Below are 13,896 nucleotides of genomic sequence, written 5' to 3' on the forward strand. Positions count from 1 at the left end.
GATCCAGTGCCGTAAAAATGCTTAACAGTCTCCTGAAAAGACATAATGGACAAGTTAGTGTCGGACATGTGTATGGAGAATATAGATGATGACCCTGATAACATGAAGCTCTATTTAATGGATATGACAGCAGCATTTTAGAAAATAAAATCTGATATTTAATAATTTTTTCTGATTAGTCTCGTGATGATTTCTCATAAGTCTGTTTTCTAGAACATTATGTTCGATCTTGACATGGTTTATGAATGAATTCAATCAGTAAATTTAAAAAATTAAAAATTATTATTAGTTGACAAATGTTTTTCTATTTTAAAGGACATTTATTTTAAATGTCCTCAGAAAGGACATTTTTCTGGGTCCTTCCAAACACACATTTGTTAAAGAGACAAGTATAAGTCATTAAAGTTGCTGTTAAATGATATAGAAGCAAATGTTAAGCTTGACAGTGGTCAATAGTGGACTATATGCTTCCCCAAAATAGTTTCAGGTTGAGGTAGAAAATGAACCTAGAGATTTATATGATAGAAATATATTTAAAAGTGGAAGATAAAAAAATCTCTGCAGGAGGCCTCTGAGTTGGTTTGAATAATTTTTTGATTGCTTGTTTATCTTTTTGTAGTGATTTAGGAAAGTAAGATGCTGACTGCTGACCTTTTGTATCAAATGTTTATTTTTATATAGGATATCAATACAAATCCTATACTTAAATGAATCACAGAATAAAGAGAGAGTTAAAACTAAAAAGATGGGGCACCTGGGTGGCTCAGTGGGTTAGGCCTCTGCCTTCTGCTCAAGTCATGGTGTCAGAGTCCTGGGATCTAGTCCCCTGATGAGCTCTCTGCTCAGCGGGAAGCCTGTTTCTCCCTCGCCCTCTGCCTGCCTCTCTGCCTACTTGTGATCTCTTTCTCTGTCAAATAAATAAAATGCTCATTAAAAAAATTCTAAAATTTGTATGAAATCAGAAGTGACCCCAAATTGCTAAGGAAATGTTGAAAAAGGAAAACAAAACAGGTGGCATCACGTTGCCTGATTTTAAGCTTTACTACAAAGCTGTGATCACCAAGACAGCATGGTACTGGCATAAAAACAGACACATGGGCAAGTGGAACAGAGTAGAGAGCCCAGATATGGACCCCCAACTCTATGGTCAAATAATCTTCGACAAAGCAGGAAAGAATATACAGTGGAAAAGAGACAGTCTCTTCAATAAATGGTGCTGGGAAAATTGGACAGCTATATGTAGAAAAATGAAACTCAACCATTCTCTTACACCATACACAAAGATAAACTCGAAATAGATAAAAGAACACAATGTGAGGCAGGAATCCATCAGAATCCTAGAGGAGAACATAAGCAGTAACCTTTTAGATATCAGCCACAGCAACTTCTTTCAAGATATGTCTCCAAAGGCAAAGGAAACAAAAGTGAAAATGGACTTTTGGGTCTTCAGCAAGATCAAAAGCTTCTGCACAGCACAGGAAATAGTCAACAAAACAAAGAGGCAACCCACGGAATGGGAGAAGATATTTGCAAATGATAGTACAGACAAAAGGTTGATATCCAGGATCTATAAAGAACTTCTCAAACTCAACACACAAAAAACAGATAATCACGTCAAAAAATGGGCAGAAGAACTGAACAGACACTTCTCCAATGAAGACATACAAATGACTAACAGACACATGAAAAAATGTTCATCATCACTAACCATCAGGGAATTCAAATCAAAACCTCATTGAGATACCACCTTACACCAGTTAGAATGGCCAAAATTAACAAGACAGTAAACAACATGTTTTGGAGAGGATGTGGAGAAAGGGGAACCCTCTTACACTATTGGTGGGAATGCAAGTTGGTGCAGCCACTTTGGAAAACAATGTGGAGATTCCTTAAGAAATTAAAAATAGAGCTTCCCTATTTCCCCGCAAATGCACTACTGGGTATTTACCCCAAAGATACAGATGTAGTGAAAAGAAGAGCCATCTGTACCCCAATGTTCATAGCAGCAATGGCCATGGTCGCCAAGCTGTGGAAAGAACCAGATGCCTTTTAATGGATGAATGGATAAGGAAGATGTGGTCCATATACACTATGGAGTATTATGCCTCCATCAGAAAGGATGAATACCCAACTTCTGTATCAACACAGATGGGACTGGAAGAGATCATGCTGAGTGAAATAAGTCAGGCAGAGAGAGTCAATTATCATATGGTTTCACTTATTTGTGGAGCATAAGAAATAACACGGAGGACATGGGGAGATGGAGAGGAGAAGGGAGTTGAGGGAAATTGGAGGGGGAGATGAACCATGAGAAACTATGGACTCTGAAAAACAATCTGAGGGTTTTGAGGGGGGAAAGGGTTGGGAGGTTGGGTGAGCCTGGTGGTGGTTATTATGGAGAGCATGTATTGCATGGAGCACTGGGTGTTGTGCATAAACAATGAATTCTGGTACACTGAAAAGAAATTAAAAAAAAATAAAAAATATATATAAAAAATAAAATAAAACCAATAAGAAGAACAGAAGTCAGTTTACCTTTATAGTTTTTCTCCTGACTCAGTGTACCATAATTCACAAGTCAATTTCTTCCCATACACATTATAGTACAGAGTTCTTTTCGATATTTATTCAAAGCATGTCTTTTGTCAGACCCTTAAAGAATCTTGACACTGTGTAATTCAAAGAAAAAATGTGTAGGAAAATGTTTATATGAAGACAAACAGTTGGGACCAAGCCTCCATTACTAATTATACCAGTGTGTGACTTTGGATACCAATTTTTAAACAATTTAAATTATCTCATTTGTAAAATAAAAAAAATCTGACTGAACTTTGCCACAAAATGGTTGAGAAACTCAAAAAAATCAAGAAATGGCCCTTGCTTTATTAACCATAAGAGTATAAGTGCTAGTGTTACCTAATCAGTAAAGCTGTCAATAATGAAGTCTAGTAAATATGACTCCCTGTAGAAAATGAAATTTTATTTATTTTTATTTTTTTAAAGATTTTATTTATTTATTTGACAGAGAGAGATCACAAGTAGGCAGAGAGGCAGGCAGAGAGAGAGGGGAAAGCAGGCTCCCTGCTGAGCCGAGAGCCCAATGCTGGGCTCAATCCCAGGACTCTGGGATCATGACCTGAGCAGAAGGCAGAGGCTTTAACACACTGAGCCACCCAGGCACCCCAGAAAATGAAATTTCAATGCCACAAAATTATTTTGAGCAAGAAGGTAACTTTGAGATTGGCACTAACCTAATCTCCTAGTTCTAAATAGAATTGATTTTAATTAAAAATATGTAGAAAATACAGGGACAACTGGCTGGCCTAGTGGAGCATGAAACTCTTAATCGTGATGTTGTGAGTTTGAGCCCCATGTAGGGCATAGACATTACTTAAAGAAAATCTTAAAAAAATAATAATAATAAACAGTATATAGAAAATACATAGAATGAATGAAGATAGCTTCAGTCTCTTCATCATTCACCGATTATATTAAACCTACAGGATTTGATATGTGAAGAGACAGGCAATTTAGTTGCAGTTGACCATAGCTTCTGCTAACTTAGTTAAAGTCTCAGTGCTAATGAAAAAATAACATTGAATTGGTAATCCATGATCCAATTGTTTTTCTGTAAGTTTTGACCTCAAAAGGCATCATTAATATTTACCATCTTCCTTTAGAAGTTGTGATACATCTTCTGCCCTAATCTTGTTGCTACAGTTTCTCATCAATTAATTTTTAAATTCTCCCCTCATCACCCTCTTTTAGAGATTAAGTTAACTGTATCACCCACCAAATAGAAAATTCCTTTGTAATGGGGCCTTAAAACAAATGAATTTATTTCCTTGGTACAATTTTAAGATTTAGAATTAGCTTAGAGAGAATCACTGAAAAGTTAGTTTTCATGCCTCCAATGATGCCATGGAAATTTCTTCTTACCTATATAAATAAACACACTATTTTAAAAATAATATTTGAAATACTTGTTTGGTCATTTTTTAAAATAATTGCTTGTTCCTTTGGATCGACATAAATAAAACCATTATCTCAATCATGTGCATAGAAATACACAACCACCTGAATTGTTCTTCATTTTCCCCTTCCCCAAAATTAACCAAGAAAATTTTACTACAACCTGAAATTAATCCTCTATGCAAATTAGTTGTTAGAATATGTAGGTAAAGCCCATCATTCTGTCTTCATTTGATACAAAATTAAATTTTCAACTGATGAAATGTGGTATAGCCTTATAACAAAACAGTAATGCTAAATATGTGGTGAAATTTCCTATTTTCTCCAAACATGAGTCCACAGATAATGCTTCATTTGCCTCTTTTTCTTTTTTTTTTCATTTCACTGTTCCACAATATCATGTGGTTCTTCAAATAGGAACCACCATATATATTTCTAGCTTCTCAATATTATTTCATTAAAGATTTATTTATTTATTTATTTATTTATTTAGGAAAGAGCACAGGAACGGGGAGGGGCAAAGAGAGAGGGAGTGAATCCTCAAGCTGATTCCCACTGAGCACAGAGCCTGATCCCAGAAGCTGAGATCATGACTTGAAGCCAAAACTGAGGAGTTGATGCTTACAAGTCTGAACCACCAGGTGCTACTCTGGCTTCTCAATTTTAGAGTGCAAGAGGACCTCTAATTTCTATTGTCAACTTAGTCATCAACTTCCAGTGTGAAGTCCAAACTTCATTTCCCTCAACTTTTGTTTGTCTAAAACATAAGCAAATTATTTGTTCCCTAAATAAATCAGAGAGTTATGATTTTCACATTTAAAAATAGATGTATGAGAACTTTGAAAAAATACTATCTAAATGAATATGGTATTAAGATCAGTTTGATGCACGTACAAGAGTGATAATACCTTATAGAGATAAAAATTAGTTGAAGATTTCCTGATAAAGTATACACAGATTACCTAACTAGTATTTAGCAAAACAGAATTTGAAATCAGAATTTTCTGAATCTAGGGCCTGAGTCCATACTTGGAACAGAATAAATTTAATGTTAAAGAGCCCTTTTCTCCAATTACCTAATTATTTCATACAAAACCAGATAACCTCCAAAATCGTGATCCTTAAAGCATTTCAGCCATTCTAACCTTGATATGCAGATGACAAAATGAGATAATAAATTACGACAAACTCTCTTAGTCAATAAAATGCAGAAAATATTCAAACAAAACTGCAATCTCAATCGTTCCTCTCTCCTGCATATGTAGCCCAATTACAAAGAGTAAGAATAGAGAATAAAAATCTCTGTTATTTTAGAGAATGCAATTTATTCTTAGAGAATACAATGCACTGAATCTTGTCATGTCCTTGGATATGCTTCTCCAGCCACAAATAGTCCCTCTGCAAGAGCAGTGGTTAGAAGAAAGAGGTCATCATTTACTCCCTGCTGAAGTTCTTCCCTCACTTTAGGAGCTTGTGCTCACTTGTTCTAGAGGCCCCTTCTTAAAAGGGACAAATCTAGTCTTGATGATTTATATCTTTCAGTTAAGATTTTGTTTAAACTTTGGGCTCCCTGCTATTGTCAAAGTTTTGAAAAACCTTGATCATAATGAATATAATAAATTCTGGGTTTGCTATGAATGATCATATGGCCTCATTTCATTACTTTACTACATTATCAGTAGGTTTAACAATTTGTATATAAGCTTGCAAATTGAGCATTTCACATGCATAACATAAACTTTTTAAATTCTCTCAATAATTCTGAGAAGTAAGTATTTCTAATAAGTTCACTTAAAAAAATGAAACTGAGTCATAGAGAAATTAAGTAATTATCCCAAGACCACAGACATAATTAGTAGAGTCTGACAATCTGAAACAACATGTCTCATTTAGTAATATACTTAGCAAAACATTATGTACTTAGCATAGTTACTGATACTTAGTGAATACTCAATAGGTATTGGATACTCTAACGACTGAAAAAAGTGCCTCACTGAACCCAATATTTCCATTTTTAATTTATGCCAAACTAAATCCAATATAGTCCTAAGTTTTGTGATCCTAAATTTCCGAAGGACAGAGAGATAGTCTTATATTCTGTCTTGAAATACTAAAAGGTGTTTGCACAAATTTAGCTTTCAGTTCTTGCCAGGTATCCCCAATCTGTACGATCTTTGGCATGTACTGTTTTTTTTCTCGGATCATCATATTGGCAATGGATAAATGCATCATTGGTGGGTACATCTATCTCCTGAGACTGTTGTGAGATAAAATGTGAAAGTCACCCAGTACATTGTAGGGACTTGATAAATACTTCTAATTATTTTATCTTTGTCCTATATCTTGTCAAATACAGGCTACCATTTATTTAACCAATACTCAGGAAATGTTTGTAAATAATTAAAATAAATAGCTTCAATGATTTCAAATGGTTTATAAATAAAATACTCCATAAATGAAATTATTGCCCTAAGGCTTGTTCCTGGAAACAAGGGCAGGCAACAAAATAAACAGAGATAAGATAAATAGAGACTCAAGTTTTGAGATATTTTCATTTGATTTTTTTGGTGACCTGCGTAGGGTAGGGTCATAGGTTAACTTAGTTCTTGAATGCTTGGAGTTTGTTTGTTTTGAGGAAGGAGTTATCAATAATCATGATAGGGTTAGTGCAGGGAGCTTATTTGTCCTTTCACTTTGGGCTTTATCACTTTCCTAGCAACCTGTGAATCGCATTTTCTTAATTCTTTTTCAGCTCCCCCTGGCCCCCGCAAGTTCTAAAAATGTTTTTTTTTTTTTAATTTGAAATTTGTTATCCACCTAAGCATTACTTCCCTTTTGCTGTCTGCCTGTCTCTTTAGAATGTCGTATGTCACTTTCAACGGGCAGCTCTTTGAATTTATCACCGCTTCGACCTCAAAACAAGCTAGTCTATAAAATTCAGAGAAGATGCCTGTATTCAACTTTAACTGAAAGTCAGTCAGCTAGCTATACAGTGGAGGCAAAAATATATTTAGTGGATCTCACACAGGCAGATGGATAATGGGAAGGGAAGATAAATAATTCACCTCATGTTCTTTCACTTTTTGTGGATCCATTCCTACTTCTTCCTTCTGGTGTCCCCTCTTTCTTCACTGAAATTCTGGTCATTCACCTACTGTCCAGAGCATTTCATGTCAGCTTCTTGAATTCACATTTCACTCAGTGCAACTCATCAGCCATTCACAGAAAGAAAATTGGTATTATTTTAGAGACAACTGACACCACTCAACCAACATTCCCACAATGAGTCATATATTCAGAGCGACAGTTGGAAGTCAAATGGAATAATTTTATATCTAAAGGGATCAAATCACAATCTATATGTTCATCATTAAAATTAGCCCTAGAAATGCCCAAGCTCACATGATTAATTAATGCTTTATAGAGAGTGCATTATAAATTACGTTTTTCTTATTCTAGAGCACTATTATTTCTGAGAAGTTTGGATTTACCTTCCCAAATAGAAGTTCACCAGGCTGATTTCCTTTAGATCTAAGTTGACAAAGTGCAGCTAGGATAGGATCCGGATTATAAACAGTGTGCAAGCCACAATTAATGTTGCATGCCATTTAGGAATTTGTCATTAGAAATTGCTCCTGGGCCCCAGGGACCATATTCTCCTGCACTTAAGGAATTCTGTGATGAAAACAAACTTGAGGGCCTAATCCTTTCTCTGATCTCTATAAACTGACAGAAGTTTAGACAGCCTTGGCCCTCATGGTAGCTAATGGTCTTCATCTCTCCTCAAAAACCATCTTTATTGTGGGGCACCTGAGTGGCTCAGTGGGTTAAGCCTCTGCCTTCGGCTCAGGTCATGATCCCAGGGTCCTGGGATCGAGCCCCACATTGGGCTCTCTGCTCGGCAGGGACCCTGCTTCCCCCCTCTCTCTGCCTGCTTCTCTGCCTACTCTGTTAAAAAAAAAAGATCTTTATTGTAGTCTCTAAGAGAATGACAATGAGTTATAGAGCACTTCTAAGTATATAGGTAATTTTCTGGGAAAATTATGAACTAATAAAGCTTAGTATTATTTTGTATTATTTTTGGTTTAGGGAAAAATAAAGATTTATTTTTAGAGAAAGACTGAAAAAGAGTAGGAGCAGGGATAGGGGCAGAGGGAGAGGGAGAGAAACCTCAAGCAGGCTCCCCACTGATATAGGGCTTGATCCCAGGACCCTGAGATCATGAGCTGAGTAGAAATCAAGAGTTGGATGCTTAAGGGACTAAACCACTAAAGTGTCTCTGATTTGGAACATTTTTGACAAGTTATTTGAAAATGAAAATTTGCATGTGAAGAAAATTTGCATTTGAAAATCTTTAAATGAGGGTTTGCTGTGTGTTGTACACTAAGTACTCCTGTTTAATCTTTACGAAGACTCACTGTGTTCTTATTTGACCCACAAGAAAAGTCTGTAATGGCTAAGATAAATACGTGACTGACTAAGGTTGCTAGGCAAGTAGGAGATTACAGATCAACGTGAAGAGAATAGCTAGTTCTGGGGAAGGGCAGCAGTGAAGACAGGATGGTTGACTGTGGAGATGATGGCAGTGTTCTACTTTTTGATTCATATGGGGATTAGAGGGGTATTTCCTGCCCAGTTCTCTACCCCAACTCCAGCCCTCATCTCTCTCTCTCTAAGTGTCTTTGTGTATTGTATTTCATAAATTAAATAAGAGAAGAATACATAGGGAGACAACCCTAAAACCATATCCAGGGCACTGAAGCGACCCAGGGTAGAGTGTGAAGTTGGGTTTGCCTTCAAAGAATTAACTTGAAAGCAAGTCTAGGTGTCTCATTTTGGTCCTGTCTATTCCCACTCTCCTAAGGAGATCTGGGTTTTGTTTGTTTGTTTGTTTGTTTAACCTTATTGAGGAATCATTGACAAATATATTGTATATATCTGAGGTGGACAGTGTGATTATTTTATATGCATATACATTGTGGAATTATTATGAATACATCATTACCATCACTTTATATAGTTCACTACTGTGTGTGTGTGTGGCAAGAATGCTCTACTCTCATCAGCTTTGAAGTAGACAAAACTGTTTTATTAACTGTTGTCACTATATTGTGGTTACATCCTCAGAACTGATTCTTCTCCTAACTGGAAGTTTCTACCCTTTGACCTAGGTCACCCAACTGAAACCTGATTTCAAGCATTCTAACACTTTATGTGAAGAAACCTTCCCCAGTCTATGGCATGTTTTCACCATTATTCCTATTCTCAGCCCAGAACTTCCATGGATGCCCATTGAGCTCCCAGTCACCTCCAAACCATGCCGTCATCTCTAGGCTCTGCTTGTAGCCCCTACCCCTGAATCTTTCTAGCTTTACTTCCTCACCAAGGAAGAGCATTTGCTCCCATAGACTCACTGTCCTTCAATGTGGAGGTGTCATTACAAAAATCTTAATAGTTATGGTAGCACTTAAGAAGTCAATGACCATAAAAGGGCTATGACTTAAAAATGATGAATGAGTTAATATGCACTCATAAAGCACAGCAGGAAGAAAGTTGTTGAAAGAAGACTATGCTTTTGATAAAGGCTGCTGTGATGTATTGTAAAAAGTCTAGCTGGGTTTATTCACAAAATACATCCTGGATACGTTACGTTTGGATAGAATCTGGGCAACTCCAAAGGTAATTAAATATGCATTTGCTAGATGCCTATCTTGTATAGTTAAACCTCAATTGTAGCTGTTTGGGAGAATTTATTATAAATTAAGTTTCTCTAAATAACTGAGTATCTTCTCTGTAGGTTCCTTTCTTCCAGAAGAGACCATCATGAAGACAGCACCATTGAGAAAAGAATATGGAAATAGTCATAGGACTTCTGTTGTAGATGATTAATGTATTAAGTAATAGCTATCCCATGTGCCCTAGCCACTAATCAATTTTTCAAATGCAATTTCAATTTATCATTTCATATTTAAGTGACATTAATAACTTTACTTACCAGTTTTATATTGTAAATGAAGAATACAAGATGCTAGTTGTTTGCTGATATGACAAATGGTCAGGCCATTATAAAATGGTAGACTGACATGCAAATCAAAGTGTAGGACTCCTGGTTTGATGCTCATTCTTCTCCCCAAGTGCTATTAAGGTGGCTCTTGAGGATGAAGACAAAATCTACCAATTATTTATATTCTGACTTTCCTTTAAGATTTTTATAAAGATTAATCACTTATGGCATTACAAAATTTTTTAATAAAGTAAAACATTTGCTCCAAGAGAACTTGTGGGTAGTAAATATTAGGCTGATATGAAAGTATTTTTTTTTATTTTTTGCATTAATGAAAGACAATAGGACTAAGAGTTAGACTTAGCACTCTCATTGTTTTCCTCTCAAAATCTGTAGACATTCCTATACTGTATTTTACTATGTGATACCAGTGATGTAGTTTAAGCCACCACAATATTCATTTTTCCCTAATAATTTGTCTAAGTTGTAATTTATGTGATTCTTCTTGCACATAAATGTGCTACAATTTACATTTCTTATCATTTTCTCTCCCATTCCTGTCCCTTAATTTTTAAAAAAGATTTATTGATTTATTTTAGAGAGAAAGAGAGCAGAAGTGGGAGGGACAGAGAGAAAGGCGAGAGAGTTTCAAGCAGACTCCATGCAGAGTGCGGAGCTTGAAAGCAGGGTTGATCTCATGCCCTTGAAAACACAACCTGAGCCAAAATCAAGAGTTGGATGCTTAACCCACTGTGCCACCCAAGTGCCCCACTTTCCCCTTCATTTTGTGTTGCTGTTGAAATTTTTTTTTTATTTCTATTGCATTTTGTTTTTAAATATTCTTCATGTTTTAGAAATAACTCCCCTTGATAGTTTTACACCATTACCAATCTTCTTTTGAGTGTCAATTCTTTTTCATAAAGATCCTAATTCTTTGCATTCTACTGATGATAACAAATATTTTCTTACATTGTTTTCTGGTTTTCTTGGGAAATTTTTCTCCAAAATACCTACAGACAATATGTTCTATTCATGGGTGATGGTAGTATATCTTTTAATATCCCAAAAAACTGTGTTTTCTTTTATAACTTCCTTTCTCACTTTAAGATGAAAAAAATATATATATATAGAAGAATTATATTGAAGGAAAATTTCTATCTTGAAAAAGTTCAGTTGACCCTATTCCTTGTCCATCAGGATGGAAATGGAATGCATTTCTCAGGTCTACACTTCAAGGCACACTGATATGTGCAGTTTCTCCCAAATACACCGTTTTGAGGTCACTTGACTAACCCAGCTCCACTGGAAGGGGATATGCTCTACTACTTTTCTCATCTTGTCTTTCCACATTGTATCTGTGATGTAATAAACATGACAACAGAAATGAAAATTTCCCCCTCTCCCTTTCTCCCTATCTGTGACACTTTACAGCTTTAAGGGAGATGGAGTGGGAAGGGTTTCAGCACCTCCCCCAGGGTAAGTATGATCATCCCATTTTCTTTGCTTTTTCTTTGGTTTAGAACCAAATTATCTGCATGGATTTTTTTCATCACATAATTTATTTCACATAAGACTTAGATGGATATTTTCTACAGAAAATAAAGTTCAATAACAAAAAAAAATTTTTTAAATTTCTGAAAACCGCTTTTAATCTCCATCTCTACAGAATGCTAAAATATTGTCAAATCTTCATGTATAAATTTCATATGCAAATAAATATTAAAGTTCACAAGCAGCCTCACAGCTTCAGAAATGCTTACTGTATGTGACATAGCCACCATTATTCCTTTAGCCCAGATTTTTATTTTTTTAAGATTTTATTTATTTATTTGACAGAGAGATCACAAGTAGGCAGAGAGGCAGGCAGAGAGAGGAGGAAGCAGGTTCCCTGCTGAACAGAGAGCCCAATGTGGGGCTCGATCCCAGAACCCTGAGATCATTACCTGAGCCGAAGGCAGAGGCTTTAACCCACTAAGCCACCCAGGTGCCCCTAGCCTAGAATATTTTTAATATACTCATGTTCCTACCCAATCTCAGTTCCACTAATAAAATTGTCACCTTACTCATAATTCCCCAGCTTATCATCTCTGATATTCATTAAGTGAAAGGTTTGGTTTCAATGATCTAAATGATCAGGGCGCTCTGAATTCAAGTTCATTTTTGCTCCTGCATGAAGTTTTTAGCATTCATTGAGTAGGAAGTCAATTGTGTTTTTCTTCTGAAAATATCCCTTGACACCAAACCCTCCTCATGGCTTTTTTCATCTCTGTGTTTCTCAGAGTGTAGATTAGGGGATTGAACATAGGAGCAATGATGGTGTAAAATAGTGCAAATATTTTGTCCTCAGGGAAAGTGGTAGGAGGTCGAAGGTAGGCAAAGATTGAAGGCCCAAAAAATAGGATCACCACAGTGATATGAGACCCACAGGTAGAGAGAGCTTTGCGTCTTCCCTCAGCTGAGCATTTTCCTAAACTGAATAATATAACAACATAAGACCCAAACAAGAGAACAAAGGTTACTAAAGCGACCATTCCTGAATTGGTAACCACAAGGACCCCAGTGATGTAGGTATCAGTGCAGGCAACTTTCAGCAAAGGGAAGATATCACAATAGTAGTGATTGATTTCATTGGGGCCACAGAAGGGCAACCCGATTATCAGAGAAAACTGAGAAAAAGAATGGAGAGCCCCACCAGCCCATGCAGCCAAGACTAGGAGATGGCACCTTGTCCTGTTCATGATAAGCAGGTAGTGGAGAGGTTTGCAGATGGCAGCATAGCGATCAAAGGCCATGACTGTAAGGATGAGGATTTCAATCATTCCCAGGAAGTGTAAGGCGAAGACCTGTAACATGCAGTTATCATAGGAGATGGTTTTTCTGGCCAGTAGCAGGTCACCAATCAGTTTGGGTGTCACACAGGAGGTGTAGCAAATGTCCATAAAGGATAAGTGGCTGAGGAAATAGTACATCGGTTGGTAAAAAAGGTCACTGCATCGAACAGAGACAAGAATTAGGAGATTTCCCACCAAGACGGAAACATAGCAAAATAAGAAGAAAACAAAGCAAAATTTTTGTATGTTCTGGTTATAGGAAAGTCCCAAAAGGATGAATTCTGAGATGTTTCTCTGACTTTCCATAAATTGTGTGCTACGTACAAATAACTGAGTATCTGAAAAAGAAAAAAAAAATGGATGAAAACATTGACAATATAAACACAATCATATAAAATCTACTAACAAAATATGAACCTAATTAAACAAATCACAATGGCTTATTTATAAATCAATATTATTACATTTTTCCCATTAGGAATCATAACTGAATTTGTTATGATTTTTTAATTTTTTCAAATATTCTCTTATTTTGAAATACTAAAAATACTTTTGATTAAATTTTGAAAATATAATGATTTAAAAGTTACTATTTTCTAACAAGAAATTGTGCCACTGTTATTTCTAACATTTAGATAGTAGTGGCATTAATTTAATGCAGGGAATTCATTTTACATGTAATTTTCCATTGTGTTCTTTAGTCACAGCAGGCTTTTGTTCTAGGTAATGTTCCATTTCCCCACATGATATGGAACTTCCTCCTAAATTGGCTGGAGACAGAGGATCAAGGATGGTGGATTGCATTTAAAAAAAGAGACACAAAAACACATCTGCTTAAATTGTGAGTTGGGTGATTAGGATTGCAAATAATATTCTTTGAACTATAAGGGTGGGTGTGGGGTGTGTACTATCGATTGAGTTTGAGAAACCTATCGTGCTAGCTATGTTATAAGGTAAAAATAGTTGAAAATATTAAAAAAAGGTAGATTTCTCTTGTCAGTGAAATTTTGAAAAATAATTTAAAAAATATGTATATTTCTAACTTGAATTTTAGTGTGAAAGAATGTTTGAAGGTAAACTCCATAGCCA

General features: G+C 35.9%; 1 protein-coding gene across 1 annotated transcript; it reads right to left on the reverse strand.

Moving 5' to 3' along the window:
* Positions 1–12,177: 12,177 nt before the first annotated feature.
* Positions 12,178–13,113, reverse strand: LOC308351122 (olfactory receptor 4P4-like; the record flags this gene model as incomplete). Its single annotated transcript, XM_080816601.1, has 1 exon — positions 12,178–13,113. One exon carries the CDS (start codon positions 13,111–13,113, stop codon positions 12,178–12,180), a length of 936 nt encoding a protein of 311 aa, XP_080672727.1.
* Positions 13,114–13,896: the final 783 nt, after the last annotated feature.

The sequence above is a fragment of the Martes martes genome (assembly GCF_963455335.1).
Source record: "Martes martes genome assembly, chromosome: 10".
NCBI lineage: Eukaryota > Metazoa > Chordata > Mammalia > Carnivora > Mustelidae > Martes > Martes martes.